Below are 22,537 nucleotides of genomic sequence, written 5' to 3' on the forward strand. Positions count from 1 at the left end.
TCCTTTAATTAAGAAAATTGTCAACACTCTCAAAAACAATCGGTAAATCGGTATAAAATTATTAAATCGGTAAAAACAACTTCAGCACAAGGATCGGGGAGTCGAAAAGAGCCAATCCTCCTTATACACAGAATGTCACCCTAAGTTCCAATGTTACTCTTAAGTTTCATTTGAAAAAAAACAAAAAATAGATAGCGCTAGGCAATGCCGGTTTAAGTTAAAACTATCATACGAATTTCTACCCCGGTGGCCAAGACTAGCGTAGAGAATGCAGAAAGTAAAGTATCCTATTCAATTACATTTCTTGGGATGAGTTTTCATTCAGCCTAGGGAAGCAATACATTGTGTGCTAATGAATATATATGTTACCGTGAATGTCAACAGTCTGGTTAATGTTAACATTTTCCGGTTAATTTCCTTTTTCTCTGCTTGGATTCAATTAGCTTTGCGAATCAGTTTTTTCAGACTTAGGCAAGTTTTGATGGTAAAAGTTAAAGTTAGGTGGGGTTGGGTTATGTTAGATTACAAATCTCAAAAATGAGTTAAAAACCTAACCTAATCCAACCTAACCTGTCACCATCAAATCTTGCATAATTTGACTGGCAACGCTGACTAAATCCAAAGAGAAAAAAAAATGGTATTTCGGATATCCACCGGTGAATGTCGATCTTCACAATTCGGATATCCACGGTTGCAATCGTTGCATATATATATGAGAATACGTTTGAATTTTTTTTTTAGAACAAATAAAAAATGACAATTACAAAGGAATTCATAAGAAGAAAGAGGCCTGAAGGCTATGTTTATGCTGCAGCTTTTCTCGAAGAAGAAACAAGTTCCAACATTGTCAGAGAAGGTATGTTTCTAGTCATACCATTTTTCCACGGTTGCATTTCATTAAGGATATTACATGTACTGGCAAGTACGCAGGGGGAGGCCTTTGGCCCCCCCCCGAAATTTTTCGAAATGTTTAATTTCCCCATGGTTTCTTGGGATTTCTGGCAAAAGTAGGACATTTTTTAAGAATCTAGATACACGTATGAATTTTTTTTGGGGGGATTTTACAGCATGCAATTATCTGATCAAGTCACTGCCCAATTATTAATCCATTTTCTGTCTAACTTTTTACCCTCTTTGAAGTAATTAGCGATTGTACTGTTAATTTGTTTTGTAAAAAGAGTTTGCTTTCCACAGCAAAATAGAATTATCCTTGATATTATGGCGTTTTCAGGATAAAGTACAGCTTTTAATGGATCAATTTTGGAAACTATCATTTTTCATTAAAATCGACGTTTTTGCAATAGAAGGACTACCCACACAGCACCCATATTGCACTATTAACCCTAAAATTTCCCTTTCAGTGGGATATAATAGATTAATCACTGGTTCTAAATCGCTATGAACATAACCTGAGTCTAAAACGTACTTTTGAGGCCTCAGTCTCCTTCCCCCATCCGCTACAATAATACTGATTAAAGTTAATCTATATTTTCCGATATACGTGCTTTTTGCATTTATTTAGTTACTATAAAAAAGCGCTACTTTATATCTGTTGTTTCGAAGGTTTTGGCCCCCTCCCCGAAATAAATTCCTGCGTACGTGCCTGTACATGTAGAATACTGGTTTGCTAGTCTTTTTTGTCTACCAAGGGCTAACTACGGAAAGTTTTCGTCGGAGATAAAGGCCATGCTGCAAAGTCTTTCTTTGGTAATCTGAAGTTTGGAAAAAGCCTTGTTTTTGCTAGAAGTGTCTTATCTTCACCTAAAGTGGCAACATTTTTGACTTTAGTATTAAACACAATAACTTTTAATTATACTTTTAATATTATTTTTGTAAAACTAACATTAGACTTATTAATTAATAAATTAATATTAATTATTAATTACATTGTTAATAAATATATTTAACTTAATAGAAAACATAAAAATGAACATATAGATTTAATATATAAATATAATTAAACATTTAAAATTTAATATATAAAAATAAATTTAATTATTAATATAACTTTAATTATTAAAATGAATTATCAAAATTAAATTTTAATATTAAAATTAAACTTTTAATATATAAAATTAAACTGTACTTAGCTTTTCTAAATTGTGCTTAACTTTTAATATTATACTCTTTACTTTTAATTATACTCTTTTATTATTACAGTATAATTATCCTATTTTACTCTTAACTTTGATATTTATTCTTCTAATGGAAGTAGTGACTCTCCCTGTTCTCCATCAGGGGTATTCAAGCTCTCTTTTGACCATATGGAAAGTATATTTAATGAATAATGACCTTCAAAAATTTCGAGAAAATGATAAAATCATTTTTTTCATTTTACCTCAATCAGTCAATCATTCATTGATGATACAAGTTTTATCGATTTTACTCAGCTTTTTTGTACAAAAACTGCTAAGCGTTGTTTAGAAAATTATGCTAAAGAAAATATTTTTATGATGTTTAAAATTCAAGTTATTTCATTAATTACTTCATTAATTTAAAAGGCATTCATTGGTTTTTCGATTAAATTGAGGCTTATATAAATTGAATCATCTTTGCTTGGCTTTTGTTTGACTGTTGGTACCTTTACCATTCATAGTATTAGCTACTATACTATTTTTACGGTCTGATACTATATGTAGTATACTATACCATCTTATTTGTCTTTCATCATGCCTTGGCATCTCTGATTTTTTACTATGCAATAACTTGCCTTTTTTCATCACTTTTAGAGATGGTCGAAATTAGATTAAAAATGTCTATGCTTTATCGAAGACTACGGACTGATAAGACTCAACTGACTTCCAACTAATTTAAAGGAGGAAACATTTCCTGAAAGTTTCAAATTAGTCCCCCAACTATTAGAAAAACCAGGGTCAAACTTAAACAAAACCAACCAATTCCATATCCAGTGGGCTAGGGGGTTTGACCCCCCCCCCCCAAAAAAAGGTCCAAAAACGCTATTCTAATTTAAATAGTTCAAAAGGCTCTCGTGATTTCACAATAAAGACTATCAGCGTTTTATTCATTATTACAATTGAAAAATTGGAATCTCAACCATTATGTCACTTATGCCTTATAATAAGGAATCTTAAGTTCATTTTTCGTCTAACTTCATTTCCAAACAAACCTCTGTGAAATTTAGAGCGAGTATATTGTATTTTTAACACAAAAAGTTTAGCTTTATTAGTTTGACTTTTAGCTTAATATGAAGTATATCTGTTACTATGATTTTTCAAAATCTCTGAAATTCACCGGTGGATGTCCAAAATCCCCTTTTCTCTGCTTGGATTCAATTAGCTTTGCGAATCAGCCTTTTCAGTCTTATGCAGTCTCTGATGATAAAAGCTGAAGTTAGGTTAGAAAGGGTTAGTTTAGGTTAGATTAGGTTATAAATCTTAGAAATAGGTTAAAAAACCTAACCTAACATACTGTCACCATCAAACCCTGCAATGACCTACTGTGTCATTGGCGGTTTACTGAAAACTGTATGTTTCTTGAACAGCCTTGGTATATAATGATATTAATCATTGAAAGATCACCAGTTCAAGGTTTTATTCATTGTGAAGTTTATTTTCGTTTTTAATGTTGTAATAATTGGAAAATAAAATATTTGTAATACAGTTCGTTTTCAGTGAAGCGCCGATGACGCAGTAGGCTTTAGACTTCTACAGTTAGGGAAGGGGGCAGTATCCAAACTATTGTTTGTAGTGAAACTATAGTTGTCTTGAACGGTCTTGGAAAGAACTAATAAAATTAAAATGAATTAGATATAATTAATTGCCATTATGTCACTTATTAATTAGATAAATAAATTAATAAATTAAAATGAATTAGATAATGATATTAATTGCTGAAAGCTCACCAGTTCAAAATTTAATTTTACTTTAATTTTTATATTTATCTTCAATGTTGTAATAAGTACAAAAGAAAATATTTGCAATGTAATTTGTTTTCAGTAAAGCGCCAATGACGTGGTAGGTTTTAGACTTTTACTACGAGAGGATCCAGTACCGAAACTCTTGTTTGTAGTAATTTTTATTTCAAAATGATTTTACTTTCTAAAATACATTCCAAAATAAAATTATATGTGTCTGGAAATAGTTTTGGCTAGATCTAATAAAATTAAACTGAATATTTTATATGTACATTGGTACCATAAATCATTTTAGTAAAGCACCAAATAGCTACATGTAATTGTAGCGGGACCAGACAAGGACGCCTCACCCGGCATCTAGAAGACTGCGCATGGTTCGATCAGCGGGTTCAATTTTAAAGCAGTGGTGGCGCACATCAACATTTGAGATTCTGTCAGAGTATCGAATCTTCAGGATTTTTCGTAGACCTTCCAAATCACGGAGGTGAAGCACCTTCAGCGTCTAAATTTCGGCTGCATAGAAGAGAACAGACCTAACAGTAGCTTTATATACAGAAATTTTTGTCTTCATGCTGATCTACCACCGGTTCCATAAATGACGGCGGAGTTGTGAGAAGATGGCTTGGGCATTGTTGATTCTTTTCTGTACGTCAAGGTCAGCCTCCAAGAGGATCTATTACTGAGCCAGGATAGGTTAAGCTATCGACTTTTTCCGATTCTTGTCCGTAAAGCACAAGCTGATCCGACTGTAAATTTAGATCCATGACTTTAGTTTTGGCAGTGTTGATCTTCATACCCAGTAGCTGAGAGAAATGGGCTATTTCATTTAACATTGCTTGGGCAGTTACTGAATCAGCAGCAAGAGCATCGATGTCATCCGCGTAGTCCAGGTCAGACACGCTAATGCCCAATCCATAACAACATCATCAAAGCTTGAGAGTGCCCTCTCTAGAGTCCCGTCTATACAATAGTTAAATAAAACAGGGGGCAGTATACACCCCTTTTTCACACCACTTTCCACACTGAAGGGCTCAGTTTCTTCACCCAGCACTCTTACAGTCGGTTGTAACGCTTGTAGGCTTTCGACAGCTCCACGAATTAAACTGCCATGTCGTCTTTCACCAAGATTCGCCGTAGGTTTTCGCGGATTACTGAGTCGAAAGCAGTCACAAAATCAAGGAACATGTGAATTATGGTGAGGTTGTAGCGGTCGCACTGTTGGAAAATAAGGCGAAGAGTGAAAATCTGGTCTGTGCACCCTCTCCATCTTCGAAATGTGCACTGGTTTTCACGTGTTTGATGATCCTTTGCTTCATCAAACCTTTTAATCATAATCATCGCGAATACTTTGGTAACCGCATCCATGAGTGATGTCTCTCGGTAGTTGTGGCTGTCACATTCCCCTTTCTAAATACTGAGATTATTGCTAATACCTTCCAATCAAACAGGTAGGTCTTCTTCTCCCATATCAGACTAAAGAGGGTTACTAGTTGCTCCGGTGCTCCAGTTTCTAGTTGCTCCGGTAGTATTTTTGCACATACAAGGGTATGATCGCTCCCGGATTTTGACCCCGTGCACGCCCGTCGGTAAGCACGAGAATCAATGAGTGATGAGCGCCAACGCTGACTGATCAGTATATGGTCAATTTGGGTAGCCGTAGAGCCATTTTTTGAGCGCCAAGTTATACTTTGAGAGGTTTTGTGTTGGAACGTGGTGCTGATGATGGAAAGGTTATAAGATCTCGCGAACTGGAGTAGTCTACCAACATTGGAGCACCGCTGGCCGAAGCACCAAATCCGCAGTAGACTTAATGCGTTTACTATTAGGGAAATGGGCAGTAGCCAAACTATTTTTTGTATTTAAAACTATAGGTGTCTTGAACAATCTTGACAAGAGCTAATATAATTAAACTGGATTCCCAGGATTTTTGGAATAAAGTATTGCTATAAAGTTTGTTTGTTTTTTTTGGTGGGGGGGATGGTGGTTCGGGTCTGGTCAGGGAAGGGAGCCCAGGGTCAGCTTCCATTATTTTGACATAAAATGTTGTTAATTAGGTTTGTAGGGGGGATGGAGGAAGGGCAAGGTCAGTTCTCAAAATTTTCTGAATAATCTAATTCCTTTTCACTTACAAAGGGACCTAGAGCTTTCAATTTCTAATCATTTGAATCCCCTCCGACGCTCATACGACGACCTCTTCCTTAAAAACCTTTTATAGCCCTGGGGTATAGCGTAAAAAACCTGCCCCCCAGCTCTGGTGGGCTTTGCTGACCCTGAATTTTTTTCTCATCTGATATATGAACTATTTTTACAAAGTACCAATTTCAAAGTTTTGATCGGATGGGTTCGGATAAAAGGGCATAGGAGAAGGGAGGCTATGTAAGCTTTGATCACTTTTGGCTCTTAAAAAGGGCATTAGAGTAGTGACAGCGTATCGGTATTGAATGCACAAATAGGGGTGTACAATTGAAGCTAAGGGTCCCTCAAGATGTTATTACAAGCTATTTGGTTTTGCACAATACTATAGCGTATCTGTAACGGTATAGTACACCTATATATTACGTCATAGTGAATGTTTACTCTTTTCTGTTAGCTAATAGTGTTTTCCTTAAAAAACTCTGTGAGGGCCAGGGAAAAATTCAGGGTCCCAAATAAAGACATGATCCCATTTGTTCCTTACCCTATATTTTCATGCTTCAAACACACATGGCCATTTCGTGTCAGCGAGCAAGGGATTTTTTCCATCATTTTCTGAGACCAGAACCCTTATAGAGCTCAGAGGTCTATAGATTTTCCAAGGAACAAAGGTGTCTCGCTATTTCCCACGAAAAAGAAGCGTTATACAGTCCAGACGTCTATTGATTTTCTAGGAACATAGGCGTTTTATTCTACTACCACAACAAACAAAGGGTTTACCGCTATTTCCCTGGGATCAAAACCCTCACGTGATCCGCTATTGATTCCTGTTCTGCTAACGGGGCCAGATAATTTTGTATTGTTCCTTGTGGAGTATAAAAAAGGCACTAGAACAGAGATTCATCGGTCGTTTATTGGATTTTGAAGATATCACTTGATTCAAAAATGGATATGTCTCAAACATGCCAACAGGTCGCTTATACTCCCCTACCCCGCAAAAAAAGGTGTGAATATCCAAATTGGAGCTGATATAACATTATATTAGATAAAGTAAAACCCTAACCCCTGACCTCTCAGAAAAATTTATCGGAGATATAATAACCTTATTTTTATCACTAAATTCATGTCCTATATTAAATCCCTTTTTGCACTATTCCATCAGTGGGCTAAAATTATATAAGCTGGTATATTGGGATTAAACCTTAATTATATCAGCACTTGGGTAAGGGTTAGCTTCCAGCGAACAGCCAGTCTTAATAGAGGGGGGGGGGGGCATCCCGTTGTGTGCTAAATTAAACTCTCAATTAGCGCGTAACCCGACGAGGCAGATCACAAATAATTACCGTACGATTGAACGAAAAGACTCGCATTTATACCTTTTTGAGAGGGATTGAGAGCCCCCCAGCCTCCTAAAAGATATGCCTAAAAATCAATTTTTTAGTGATAAGTAGTGTTTTAAATATAAGGTTTTTTAAAACATTCTTCATTCTAATGTTGAAAACTTATCGTTTTACTGCCAAAAATTTTTTGGTGAGGGGGATTTGAAGACATTACCCAATAGGTTTTTTTTTTATCACAATGAAAATACCACATTCTTTTTTAAAAGGAAATATTTACGTCAACTCAAGGGGGGGGGGCAAGAATTCTGAGCTTAATAATCTATTCTTTTTTACAGCTCAACATCATAAGTGTTTCAATGGAATTATATATTTTTATACTTTTTCAGGTTCCCAAAAATGATGTAACATGTTGAATTAGAAATATATTTTTATTGTGACTTTTCTCCCTGTAAAGGCCATTATCATGATTTCAATCATTTTTAGAGCCTACAACAACATATTTAGATATTGTGGACTCTAGAATAGACGAGAAGAATCGGGAGAAAATGAGAAAAATGTTGGAAGTTTATACAGGGCAATGCGTTTCTGGGATTTCAACTCTTGCGAATGAGAAAGGAGAGAAAGCATTTCCGCTTTAGTATTGTTATTTTTTTGGAAAAATAGAAGTTAATCAACCCTGGTTGAATATGAATGAGAAAAGAAACAAAGCATTTCTGCTTTGGTATTGCTATTTTCGAGAAAAGTCATCTACCAAAGGTCTTTCTTCTGTCTTTCATTCATCTATTGAACTTTTTCAAGAAAGTGTTTGAGAAATGCTCCTAGTGGTAAGAAATCCAAGAAAAGGGACACTAGTAGTTCAAATTCCCTAAAAAGTCGTGTTTGTCTAGTATATGTCGAAGATCCCAAGCTATTGGTATAGAGAAATCCCTACTTGTATCCTCACCCTAGGTTTATCAAAAGTGTAAGAAAAAAAATATTTAAAAACAAATTTATTGTAAGATTATGGCAAAAACTTATCTGGCATGACAATGAGATCTGTCGTATAAATGTATATAGGAGCTCTTCCAGAGCGATTTTTGATGTTTAAAATCCCTTCCATAGAATAATCTCATATGTTCTCTGATGAATGGACACTTCTTCACTTAGATTATATCGTTCTCATCATAATATTCATTATTGTATCTTGCCTTATACAAAATTTTATTTGAGGTTTCATCACTTGCGTTTCTAGTAGTAGAGGAATCCCTCTTTTTCTATGTATCATATTTTGAGAATAATCTCATATGTTCTCTGATGAATGGACACTTCTTCACTTAGATTATATCGTTCTCATCATAATATTCATTATTGTATCTTGCCTTATACAAAATTTTATTTGAGGTTTCATCACTTGCATTTCTAGTAGTAGAGGAATCCCTCTTTTTCTATGTATCATATTTTGACGTTCCTATTCCTTTTCTCATAAAAAGCCTATTTTGTGCGACCTTCTTTGTGCCCTGTATAAGCTTTCTTCATATCAGCCAACATTCTTTTTATTTTCTCTAGATTCTTCTCGTCTGTTCTAGAGCCCACGATATCTATAAACATGTTGTAAGCTCATAAGAATTATTGAAATCATGATAATGACCTTTACATATACAACAAACGCAAGAAAAAGATATTTCTAACTCAACATGTTCATTTTCGGTAACCTATAAAAGAGTAAAAATACATTTTCCATTGAAAAACTTATGATTTTAAGCTGTAAAAAAGAACATAGTAATAAGCTCAGAATTTTCACTCTCTTTAATTGATGGAAATATTTTCTTTTTAAAAAAGATGTGGTATTTTCATTGCGATGAAAAATCATATTGTGCAATATCTTCAAATCCCCCTCCCCGAAAAGTTTTCATCAGTAAAACCATAAGTATTCAACATTAGAATACAAGATGCTGAAAACACCTCATTTTCAAAACAGTACTAATCGCTAAAAGAATGGATTATTTTTACAAAATTCTTTTAGGGTGCCGAGGCGGATCCTCAATTTTTTCAAAACTATCGACAGGGCCCCCTTCATTAACCCAAAGGAATGTCCTATTTTTAGCTGTTTCTGTCTTAGGAATGAGGGGGTCTTCAAACTCCCTTGAAAAATATCGACATGGCCCCCTTAATTAACCCAGAAGAAATATCTCATTTTTGGTTATTTCTCTCTTAGGCACAAGGGTCTTCAACCTCCCTCGGAAACTATCATGAGGCCCCCTTATTAGGTTGAAAAGAATGCGTTACTTTAGCTATGTCCTTTTAGAAAATAGCTAAAGTTTTGAAGGATATCGTGTTTCAGAGCTCTTATTTTAAATCCCGACTGGATACGGTGACATCGGGAGGATTTGGGGGGGGGCCTTAAATCTTGGAAAACGCTTAGAATGGAGGGATCGGGATGAAACTCGGTGGGAAAAATAAGCAGAAGTCCTAGATACGTGATTGACATAATCAGAACAAATCCATTCTATTTGGGGGAGTTAAGGGGGGAGGAGAGTTAATTCTGAAAAATTAGAAAAAATGGCTTATTTTTAACTTACGAAGGAGTGATCAGATCTTAATGAAACTTCATATTTAAAAGCACCTCGTAACTCAGATCTCTTATTTTATCTCCTGACCAGATCCAGCATCATTGGGGGGGCAGTTGGGGAGGGGACCGGAAATCTTGGAAAATACTTAAAGCCGAGAGATCAGGATGAAACTGGGTGGGAAGAATAAAAACAAGTCCAAGATATGTGAAAAATTGGAATATCTTTGTCTTACGAATAGGTGATCGGACCTTAATGAAACGTGATATAAAGAAGGATCTTATGTCTCAGATGCTCAATTTTCGACTCGAATCGGATCCAGGGACATTGGGGCTGGAGGAGGGGACAGAAATCTTGGAAAACGCTTAGAGTGGAGAGATCGGGATGAAACTTGATGGGAAAAATAAGCACAAGCTCTAGACACGTGATTGACATAATTGGAACGGATCCATTCTCTTTGGAGGAGCTGGGGAGTGTTAATTTGGAAAAATTAGAAAAATTGAGGTATTTTCAACTTAAGAACGGATCTTAATGAAATTTGATATTTAGAAGGAATTTATGTCTCAGAGCTCTTATTTCAAAGCCCAATCAGATCTGTTAACATTGGGAGGAGTTGGAGGGAGAAAGCGGAAATCTTGGAAAACGCTTAGAGTGGAGGGATCGGGGTGAAAGTTGGTGGGTAGAATAAGCAGATGTTGTAGATACGTGATTGACGTAACCGTACTGGATTCGATCTTTTTGGAAGAGTTAGGGGGTGGGGTTCAGTGCTTTGACGAGTTTGGTGCTTCTGGACGTGCTAGGACGATAAAAATTGGTGGGCGTGTCAGGGAGCTGCACAAATTGACTTTATAAAGTCGTTTTCCCTGATTCGACCACTTGGGAGGCTGAAGGGAGAGGAAAAATTAGAAAAAATGGGGTATCTATAACTTGCGAGTGGGTGATCGGATCTTAATGAATATTGATATTTAGGAGAACACCGTGACTCAGAGCTCTTATTTTAAATCCCGACCGGCATTAAGCCTCTGATTTTCCTTTTAAATCAATCTATTGATTCTTGCAATTTTGCTAGAGCTCATACCATACGAGCTCTTTGCTCTTGGCTCTTCCGGCCTTATCACAAGTGCCATATGAGCTCTTAACTCTTTGTTATGTTGGTCCAATTGCAGGAGTGCTTAAGCCATGTTAAACAGAGACGCACGCCAAAAAGGAGTCCCCAAAAAATGTCTACGTCTGTAATGCCCCCATAATTTCTTATATTTTCTTATAATAAGCAAGCTGTTATTTCTTAAGTTTTTTTCTGGAATCTGATCCCCCGAAGTAATCCCTAGACCCTTCTCTATATTTGTCAGAAGTCTCATTGAGAATTGGACCATTTGGGCATTGAAATCAGGGGGCGTAATTTCTTCAAAATCCTAAGGGGGAAAGTTGGAACCAATTTTCCCAAATCAAGCAAAAATGATAGTAAAAACTAAAAAAATAAGCCGTTTGGTATCATAAAGGTACTATTTAGTACTTCAAACATACTATTAAGGTATTTTAGAGTACTATATAAAGGTAATTTATAGTACTATAGAGGTAAATATGTACTAAAATACTGATCTGTTTCTGTTGATGCTTGAATTATACAGGTTTCTATTAGTTTTGACAAGATTTTAGAAGAAAATAAGTTTCAACTGGGGGGCAAACTGGTCTGGGGGAATCAAGGTCTGGGTGGGGCAGTTGCCCCCTACCCCAGAGTAAATTACCGCCTTGATTGAAATGTGCTCCTTTAGACGTCTGGCACTCCCCCAGCCTACACAATCACCTATGGCCCCTCCTTTATGGTGCCTGATGCGCAATTATATATCAAACATAATTTCAACAGAAATCTTTTGAATCAACTGTATTTAGGATTTAGATAAGTGTCCACATTAACAGTTTATCTAGTATGGACTTCGTGGCTTCTTACTGATGGATGCGCCACCATGTGGCATTAGTTCCTCTGCAGTTGAAAGCTCGATATACAGTTTTTTTCATACTTTTAAATTGATTGCCATTGAATTGATTGGCCATGGTTTGCTCTTAACAAAGTTACGGTGATTGTTGCAATCGAGGTGATAAAAATAAAAACAGTTCATTGCATTGTCTGGGAAATAAATACAATTTACAAAACGGAAAAAAAAATACTAAATTGCCTGGTACCGTATACAAAAAGATTGATTAGTTGCCTGGTGCGTTTTGACTTTGTTTCTCTGTAAAGAAGGAAATAATGTGTCTTCAGCCTCATAAAAGTGTGAATTTAAAGATCGTGATAAGTTAAATTTTGGACAAAAGTTGACAAAATTTTGCCAGATCAGTAATGCAAAATATACATTCATTTTATTAAACACAACAGTTTATTGACTACGTATATGTTATTCTTGTAACCGCTTTAAAAAATATTCCTTTCAAATTTCCATGGTGAAATCAGTACTGAATCACAGACATCTTAAAGACGATGCATATCATCGGCGGTTGGCGTTAACCCTCCATGCCTAGCGGTTATCTTCCAAGGAAAATACCCTTTGCCGTTTCAAATTTTCTAAGATTTCTTTCAAATTTCCGTGGCGAAATCAGTACTGAATCACAGACATCTTAAAGACGATGCATATCATCGGCGGTTGGCGTTAACCCTTCATGCCTAGCGGTTATCCTCCCAGGAAAATACCCTTTGCCGTTTAAAATTTTCTAAGATTTCTTTCAAATTTCCCTGGCGAAATCAGTACTGAATCACAGACATCTTAAAGACGATGCATATCATCGGCGGTTGGCGTTAACCCTTCATGCCTAGCGGTTATCCTCCCAGGAAAATACCCTTTTCCGTTTCAAATTTTCTAAGATTTCTTTCAAATTTCCATGGCGAAATCAGTACTGAATCACAGACATCTTAAGGACGATGCATATCATCCGCGGCCGGCGTTTACCCCCCCCCCCTCCCGGCGATAACCCTCCCAAGAAAATACCCCTTCCCGTGGAATATACCCCCATAAAATACCTCCCCCCTTAGAAAATACCCCCCGAAGAAAATACCCCTGTGGAAACCCCCCTTCCACGGAAAATCCCACCGGTAAGTACCCACTGGAAAATGCACCCTCCCCCTTCGAAAATAAGACGATCCTAATTTGAGAATTTTGTTTGAGTTTTGTTTTTATTTAATTTCCATAGGGAGAAGGAATTTCTGTACTTGTGTATTATGCATCACTCACTCAAGTTTATGCTGCATAAAATTCGAGAACAAACCGGTTTTTTGGTTAGTTTCTTCGTTACTTGGAGACATATTTGGGTTATAGATTTGCATATTAAATTCTAGTGGGTCTGCATGCAAGGTCTAGAACCAATATCATCATTATTCCTACCCTGAGACGTACCCTTATGGTAATAGATTTAATGTTAAATGTGACAAAATGTTAAATATCTAGCCTTAATGGGATATTTGCGTACAAAAGGAAAAAATGGGTAAATATGTGACTGTTCGTATTATTGACTTACCAATAAAGTGAACATACCATTCAATGCCTTTTTTATGCTCTTTATGAGTAAAATAATCGCTTTTATCGCAAAATCCATATTTAAGCACTTTTTGAACTTCTAAAAATGGTGAATTTTCAATTAAAGTATGAGTTATCAGTCATTTTTCGACGAAGTTTTTACTACGTTTTCTCAGCGCCATTTTCTTGGTCGTTTTCGACAAAATAATACTACATTTTCTCAGTGCCAAAATTATTTGTAATAAGGTCAGGTTAGATTAGATTAGGTCAAAAATTACTTAAATTTGAACTTGCGATACAAGCGATTATTATATTCGTAAAGAGCATAAAAAAGGCATCGATTGGTATGTTCACTTTATTGGTAAGTTAATAATATGAATACTCATATATTTACCAAAAAATGACACAGTCAAATAAAATGACACAGAAAAACATGAAACAGACAAATAAAATGACACAGCAAAAAATGAAACGCACAAATAAAAGCTAACCCGATTTGTTCTTTTTTTATTTGTCCGTTTGATTTGTCCATTCGTGAGAAAAACGAATGCAAAATAATAGAACACCCTTTTTTAATAAACAAATTTGGCCTTTGAACCAGATACTTAGACATATATATCATATATCTAGAAACAGTAATATTGCAGAGGGGGGGGGGGGAGCTTCGAAGAAAAGTGCAAAAACTAGTTAAACTATGTTGGCAATGTACAGAGCTTGACATTCAGGAAGACATTGGTCCAAACCCCCTCTTTCTACATACCTGCAAGATTTAGATAGCAAACTAATTTGAGTTGTTTCAGAAATCGGAGGCGTATTGCTAGAGGTAAACTTAGACACGGTAACAGCAGATGAAGCTTCGATCATACAAAGCCTGGAGGCAAAACTTCTTCTTGGATGTAATCCGAAAGATGGCATAGGAGCCTTGGCACTAGTAAGAATAGTCATTCCTTATTCATACCCTTATTCCTTTTTGAGGCTGGGGGCAACCTATTCATATATTTTGTGGCCAGCTTGAGCTAAAATTTGGCAAGTGTTTCCAAGAAGAAAGGTCGCTAGGGTATTCCTTTAGACCAATCTAAAAATGTCCTTCTCTCTTGTGCTAAAATTAAGCAATAATATAAAATTACTAGTTCCTGCGTGTCTTCAAGACCAAAGCTACACTATGGATCCTGACTTAGGGGTATATAAATTGTTTTAGCGGTGGAGAGAATAATATATAGCGGAAATAAAAAAAAATGGATTCTAATAAAAATTGTGTTTTGTGAAATTAGGGCTTCTCTGTAGTCTGGATTTCGCATTGCAGACATATCTTCAATTTGATCCCTGTGTAAATTTTGGTGAAATGTATTAATTATTTTTCGGTATTAAAGGCAAAGTTGTAAATTGTAAAGTGTTTTTCTATTTACGTAAACATATTTCAGATTATCAGGTTAGATTGTTATCAGTTTCCGTCATGCCCGGGTACTTATTTCATGAAAAACTGAGGTTCATATTGTAAATTTTGATTATAAGTATTAATTCCTATTTCCGTGTTAAATACAGATTAAATAAAAAAACAAGTTTTTTTAACTGAAAGTAAGGAGCGACATTAAAACTGAAAACGAACAGAAATTACTTTGTATATGAAAGAGGCTGCTTCCTCATCAACGCCCCGCTCTTTACGCTAAAGTTTGACTCTGTCTCTCAATTCTTCTTTTTAAAACACTAAAACTTCTATAGTAGGGTTCTCTGATACGCTGAATCTGATGGTGTGATTTTCGTTAAGATTCTATGATTTCTAGGGGGTGTTTCCCCCTATTTTCTAAAATAACGCAAATTTTCTCAGGCTCGTAACTTTTGATGGTAAGACTAAACTTGATGAAACTTATATATTTAAAATCAGCATTAAAATGCGATTCTTTTGATGTAGGTATTGGTATCAAAATTTCATTTTTTAGAGTTTTGGTTACTATTGAGCCGGGTCGCTCCTTACTACAGTTCGTGTACTAATAACTTCACGCAGCACCAAGCCGTCTTAGGCAAACACAGCTACGCACGCTCCTCCTACAACCCAATCTATTCAAGGCCTCCCATTTTACACCCTCCAGGAAGGAATTTAGGAATTCCTCCAGGAATTTTACAGGACCCAGGAAGTTCCAATTTCCCTTAAATCCTTATTTATAGCATCCTACCATACCAGGCGAGGACGAACTGCTTTCCGTTTAGCCTCAGACGGATGGCCGAAAAGACAATCTTCGGCAATCTGTCATCCTTCATCCCCAGAACTTGGCCTAGCTATTTCAATCTTTCTTTCATTATAGCCCTAGAAAGCAGGATTGAACCACATTTTTCGTCCAACCTAGTGTTTGAAATACGGTATGTCGGCCAAGTGCCCAGAACAATCCATAGTCAGTTTCTCTGGAAAACATCTAGTAAATTTTCATCCGTTTTTCAGAGCACTCATGCTTCAGAGCCATAATTGACCACAGTCATCACTAGCTTCCAATATACAAATCTTGGTTTAAAGAATTATCTTCTTATTCTTCCAGTTTTTTTTTATCGGTGAAAAAAACATCCTGAGCCTTAGTTAATCTACTTTTAACATCTTCACTGCACCCACCGTCTTTACTAATAATACTGCCAAGGTAAGTGAAACTGCTCACCTGATCAATATTTTCGATACCCAACGTCACCTTTTCGTCTTCACTTATTCCTAGCCTCAGTGACTTATTCTTCTAAATATTGATTTTCAAACCTATTCTAGCACCCTGAACTCGTAGAATCTCTAAAAATTCATTCATTTTGCTCACGCTTTCATCTAATATGACTAAGGCATCATCATAATCTATTTCCAGGAAAGTTTTTCCTCCCAATTTGATTCCGGTGTCTCCAATTGCCTTTCCTGCGCTCCCTAAGACAAAGTTCATCAAAATGATCCGTGTAAAGGGAGATAGAACACAACCCAGCTTAACTCCTGATTTAATACAAAACCAGCTGCTAACCTCTTTTCCTACCTTAACCACAGCAGTATTATTCTTGTACATAGCACAAATCACTTTGATGTATTTGTCCGGTATATCATATAAGGATACGACCTTTGGTAAAGCTCTTCTATCAAAAGAATTGAGCGCTTGCTCATAATCTATAAAACTCAGGACCAAAGGTGTTTGACAACTACGGCATTTCTCAGTGCCTTGAGGTGACAAGCAGAAAAGGGGACTCTGAAATTGCCGATGAGTTTCCCGATTCTGGCTCACGGTTTCACTTGCATGTTTTTGGGGCCGTTAATAAAGCTAAATTATGGCTTCCTAAATGACAAATGAATCTATATTTCAACAGTCACTTGATATCGGTTATTCAACATCGCAGTTTTCTGCTTGAATTACTATCCGAATAACGTGCAATATAGCTACTTTTGATTTGATAATAAACTGGCTCTTACTTTTTCTGCTCAGCTTCCTCTCCCACGAATTTTCTTTAGGCATTTATACATCAGCCGAAGATGAAATAAAAGTACTCAATGCTTTTTCTTTCTTACAGGCTGCAGCTCTAAGAAATGAACAACCGAGACGGCAGTTTAACATTGACGATATCTCAATATCTGTGGACTTTCTTATTGATGACATTGACGATATTCTTGTTTATGACGACCTACCAAATACACATGCTACAGTCCATAAAAAGAAACGGGAGAGAAAGCTTAGAAAAAAGGAGGCAGATAGGGCTCCATTCGATGTTGGGAAGCCCGTCGAAGAACAAGAAGCAACAAAGCAAAAGCTGCCTTGGAAAGAGCAAAAGGGAATACGGCCATCTAAAGAAGAAGCAGAAAAGGGCACTGCTGTGGGTTATCAGTTAGGACCAGAATCTGAAAGTCAAGACCGTAGACAGGGTCAGAGAGGAGAACAGCAGCAGCAACTATCAGCTCAAAGTGATGGAAGCGAAAAGCAAACTCCACCTTATGAGGAAATATCTCTTCAAGGTACCCAAGGAGAATCAGAGCGTCAGCAGCAGGCAAGATCTGGTATGTTACTTTTCTTTTTAGTTCTATTTCTTCGTGAGAACTTGCATTTTCATATGATGCATATTTGAGTAGCTCTTAGAAATGTTTCGAATATTAAAAAAACAAGAGCTAAGAGCTCATATGGCACTTGTGACGAGGCCGAAAGAGCCAAGAGCTCATATGACATGAGCTCTAACAAAATTCTAAGAATCAACAGAAAGATTACAAAAACACCAAAAACAAGAAGAAACAATAGGGAATTTCTCAAGACAGTGGGAAACAAATTAGAATGAATATTTCGGCCTTATGTCCAAGGGCCGTCTTCTGCAATACAAAAATATATAAGAAGAAACAACTTACAAGAGGATAAAAATCAATAAAATTAAAATGAAAAGTTTTTCAAAACAGTCCCAGCATCCTTACCTCAGCGAAGTTCAACCACGACTGACAAATATATTGTGATGAAACGAGGCAATTCATTGAAATGAATGAGAATGATTTAAAAACACATTTTTAATGCCAGCCTAGCTTTTTTCGCTGATGATCTCATAGGTCTCTTTGTGACATGTTCTGTGTTAATATCTATTGGTTTTTTATAAAAATTTCTTAAGGTCATTTATAATTAAATTTGTGTATAGAGCATTTAGTGAATATTCTCCTAAATCCCTATTTAAGGAAATGTTATTATTAATCTTAAGTCTGATTTCAACTGCTTCTCGAACTAATTGCTTTATGCCTAGATCATTGCTAATTATGGTGGATTCTTCAAAAGTATTCTGTGACTAGGATTTTCAAAAAAATGGCTGCTTAAAGCAGAATCAAAAGAAACAGAAGTAATATTAGAATTCAGAGCTTTGGTGATATCGTCCTTATGCTTGTGTAGGTCTTTTTCGAAATTCTGGTGGGTTCTCCCTACATAGAATTTGCCACAGTCGAATGGTATTTGATAGACACCTCTTTGGCGAGTAACTGGAGTTTCATCTTCACCAGAACTTAGGAGATTTATAATTTTCAAATTATTGGTAAATACAACATACAGATTATTTTGTGTGCATACTTTTTTAAGATTTTTAGTGATTTTTGGGATATTTGGGAATTAAATTATGTTTTGGGGCCAATCGGGATTCTCACATTGTAAATTATCGTTGACTTTGCTGGAGTGTCGTTTCAGTCTACGGTTAATTGTGTTATTAATAAATAAAAGAGGATACGCATTTCCAAAAAGTATGTCCCTGATAAAGTCTAGTTCAGCTGTGATATAGGAATCAGAACAAATGTTTAGGGCACGATCGACGAGAGATATTACGACACCTCTTTCAACTTGTTTGGGGGCGGTTTGATTCAAAATGTAAATATCTATTTTTTGTGTTGGTTTTCTGTAAATAGCAAAATTGAGTTCATCTAAGTTACGAATGATTAGAACATCTAGGAATGAGATTTTATCTGCAATTTCAGTTTCTAAGGTATTCTGTAAATTCCTATCATATGTATTAAGGTGATGTAAAAAACCTCTAAGTTCATTTTCCCCATAGTTCCAAAGTGAAATTACGTCATCCATGTAACGTCCCCAAAAGATATGTTTCAAAAAATACGGATTTAATGCCCAATTTTTAATATGCTCTGCATAAATATTCGCCAGTAACCTGGAGTGAGGCGCATCCATGGGTAAGCCATTTATTTGTCGGTAGAAAGAATTACGGAATTGGGAATACATTGAGTACTTGTTACAAAGTTTAAGGTCATTAAAACGTCTGAATCTAATCCTGTTGCTAAAAATTCTATTAAGTAATAATTTTCATTTATTTTATTTTCTAGTAATTTCTCCGATTCTGCTACATTAATATTTGTATACATAGACACAATGTCAAAGCTACTGATAATTGTATTTTCTGAAATATTGACGTTTTTGAGTTTTTCAAATGGATCCACTGAATTACATATATAAGATTTTTGAGAGAAAAAAAAGGCGTTAATGTAAGGCCAATTGTAGCTTGTACGAAAGCCCCAGTCTCCAACATTGGAAAATGGGTATGTACAGCCTTCAAAACTTTGCTTTTTTCTCAAAAATACTTGACCACTATCATGACCTGCTACCAATGTTAGCTACCTAGCTACCAATCACTACCAATGTTCTATTCTTAGTTCACAGACTTATCTTCCTATTTCTCCAAACTTTTAACTGGGAGAAAAAAAAAATCCTTGGCCTCGATAATTCTATTTTTAACATCTTCGCTGCATCCACCGTCTTTACGAATACTACCTAGTCTTTACTACCTAGGTAAGTGAAGCTGTTTGCTTGATTGATCTTCTTGATACCAAATATCACCTCTTTACCTTCAGTTTCTCCTAGTCTTAGTGACTTAAACTTCTTAAAGTTAGTTTTCAAATCTACTCTTGCACCCTGAACTTGCAAAACCTCATTCATTTCTCATTCTCATTCATAAAAATTCATTCATTTTGCTAATATTTTCGTCTGGAACGTCTGAATCATCTGTGTAATGTAAGTCTAAGAGGGTTTTACTTCGCCAATTGATTACATGTTCTCTTATTGCCTTTGCTATGCTCCTTAGGATCAATTCCATATAGATGATCCCTATAGATGTAGATAGAAAGCAGCCCTGTATAACTCCTGATTTAATTGAAACCAGCTACTAACCTCTTTCTACTTTAACAACAGCAATGCTATTCTTGTACATATCACTAAGACTTCGGATACTTCAGAATTCGGACACAAGTAAAAAGAGCGCTATATTTATCATCTCTACTAGCAGCTTTTTCTCTAGCAACAGTACCGGTTATCTGAAGCAGTGTCGCAGATAGCATTGTTATTGTTGTTTTTAGAATAAAAGTTTCTATTTCAGAAGCCGAGCAAGTACGAAGAGTAAACGTCGGAGAACCGGGTGCAGATAGGATTGGTCATATTGAACAATCATCTCAAGTAACTGGGCTTGTTGGCAATGAATTCAAGGGGATTGATGTGAAAAGTCCGAGTCGTGCCGCTGAGGCCCTTGAAAAAGCTGGACGCATGGATTGATTGAAATGTTTTATAATAGTTTTGTTTTTGAATAAATGCTTGCATCGAATCCGATACAGTTCCCTTATTCACAACTTAATGGCGCTGAGATATGGAATCTTTGTTAAAGGGACATAGTGCGACGTAGAAATATGACAACCTTTGAAATCCAATGTTGCAGTCATATACAATTGGAAACAGTGTAGAATAGGGACTTCAGTCTACTTATTTAAACTTTCTACTCTAAAGACTATTCTCGAAAAGCTATCTAGCAGTTTTTCCAATTAAGCATGGCTGCCACTACTTACTTAAAATACTCCTGTAAATATGTCTCGTTCTGTATTTCCTAGGCTAGGATTGACAAAGCTACGTTTTGATTCAAAGCAGATTGTTTTTTTTTTAAGTTATGTCCGACTTTTTCTGCCGAAAACTCAAGCTTCATGGCGGTTCATTGGCTGGCTTGAATCATTTTAAACTCTGGGACTGACACGATGGCAAAAATTGTTTAGTGAAATGACCATGTTATACCATGCATGACCAAGCCAGAACATTCACAGAAAAAAAAACTTTGAAATACATAGCTACACAATAATATAAATAACATTTTTTTTACCAATACATAACCAGGAATTTTTATTTATTTTAAACACGGTTTTTGCAGTTCAGAATTGTATGAATTTAAAAAAAAAAAGGTTTATTCCAATGGATTTTTCAGCTCAGACTTTCACAGAAACTGAAGCAAATTAGATATTTTCCGTATATATATATTTTTTTTATCCGGCCTTGTGAATTGTAACAATCCTTGCAAAGCCCAAATTCTGTCAGAATAGACCTTAACTGAGATACAGGGTGTCATAACCTCCTTAAACTTTGAAAAAATTCCTGGCTGTTAAGAAAATAAAAGTATCGGAAGAAATAAAGCTATATGTTCCATAGGGACTACACCGCAAACAGTGGTGTACATCTGAAACATCTCATTTGAGATGTACATCTGTACATCTCAAACAAACATGTACATCTACAAACACTAAATGTTGCTCGATTAAAGACCCTGCAAGTTGCAGGTGCCTTGCTGAAATAGAATCAACACCAGAGGAAGATTTTTTCTTTAATTTCGGAATCAAAGAGTGAACAGCACTTGGGACACAACCAGGAAAGATTTCGCCTTATTTGAAAGAAAAAGGTCAAGCTGTTTTTCTAAAAACTCCTCTTTGTTTTTGTTGGGAGCACTGAACTCCCTTGCGAGTTCAGGCACACTAGCACTCTGGGCTTTGGTAGGCTTACTGTGCTTCCAAAGTTTGGAGGGGAATATATATATATATATATATATATATATATATATATATATATATATATATATATATATATATATATATATATATATATATATATATATATGTATATATATGTGGCACGTACGCAGGGGGGCCTTCGGTCCCCCCCCCCCGAAATTTTGTAAAATGTTTAATTTACCCATGGTTTCTTGGGATTTCTGGTAAGAGTAGGACATTTATTAAGAATCTAGATACATGTGTGAAGCCTTTTTTGGGGATTTTACAGCATGCAATTATCGGGTAAAGTCACTTCCTAATTATTAACCCATTTTCTGTCTAACTTTTTACCCTCTTTGAAGTAATTAGCGATTGTACTGTTATTTTTTTTTTGTAAAGAGAGTTTGTTTTCCACAGCAAAATAGAATTATCCTTGATATTAGGGTGTTTATCCCCCTTTTCAGAATAAAGTACAGCTTTTAATGGATCAATTTTGGAAACTATCATTTTTCATACAAATTGACGTTTTCGCAATAGAAGAACTACCCCCACAGCACCCATATTGAACTATTAACCTTAAAATTCCCTTTTCAGTGGGATATAATAGATTAATCACTGGTTGTAGATCGATATGAACATAACCTGAGCCTAAAACGTACTTTTGAGGCTCCAGTCTCCTTCCCTTCATCCACTACAATACTACAACTTCAAGTTCAAGTTTTTTTCAAGTTCATTTATTTATTAATCACATATATATATATATATATATATATATATATATATATATATATATATATATATATATATATATATATATATATATATATGACATAGGCCCATGGGGAGACACCCATTCGCCTATGTTCCTATATGAG

At 35.7% G+C, this 22,537-nt stretch overlaps 1 protein-coding gene across 2 annotated transcripts in view; it reads left to right on the forward strand.

Annotated features, from left to right (window-relative positions):
• LOC136029912 (uncharacterized) overlaps window positions 1–20,461 on the forward strand; it is a 38,282-nt gene extending 17,821 nt beyond the window's left edge. For both annotated transcript variants that reach the window (XM_065708437.1, XM_065708427.1), the window contains exons 2-5: window positions 742–856; window positions 14,200–14,330; window positions 16,919–17,399; window positions 20,240–20,461. In XM_065708437.1, the coding sequence (XP_065564509.1) occupies window positions 754–856; window positions 14,200–14,330; window positions 16,919–17,399; window positions 20,240–20,412 (888 nt within the window). In that variant the 5' untranslated portion in view covers window positions 742–753 and the 3' untranslated portion in view covers window positions 20,413–20,461. The remainder of the gene's footprint in view (window positions 1–741; window positions 857–14,199; window positions 14,331–16,918; window positions 17,400–20,239) is intronic.
• The last annotated feature ends 2,076 nt before the right edge of the window (window positions 20,462–22,537 follow it).

The sequence above is a fragment of the Artemia franciscana genome, chromosome 1 (genome assembly GCF_032884065.1).
Source record: "Artemia franciscana chromosome 1, ASM3288406v1, whole genome shotgun sequence".
NCBI classification, from domain to species: Eukaryota; Metazoa; Arthropoda; class Branchiopoda; order Anostraca; family Artemiidae; genus Artemia; species Artemia franciscana.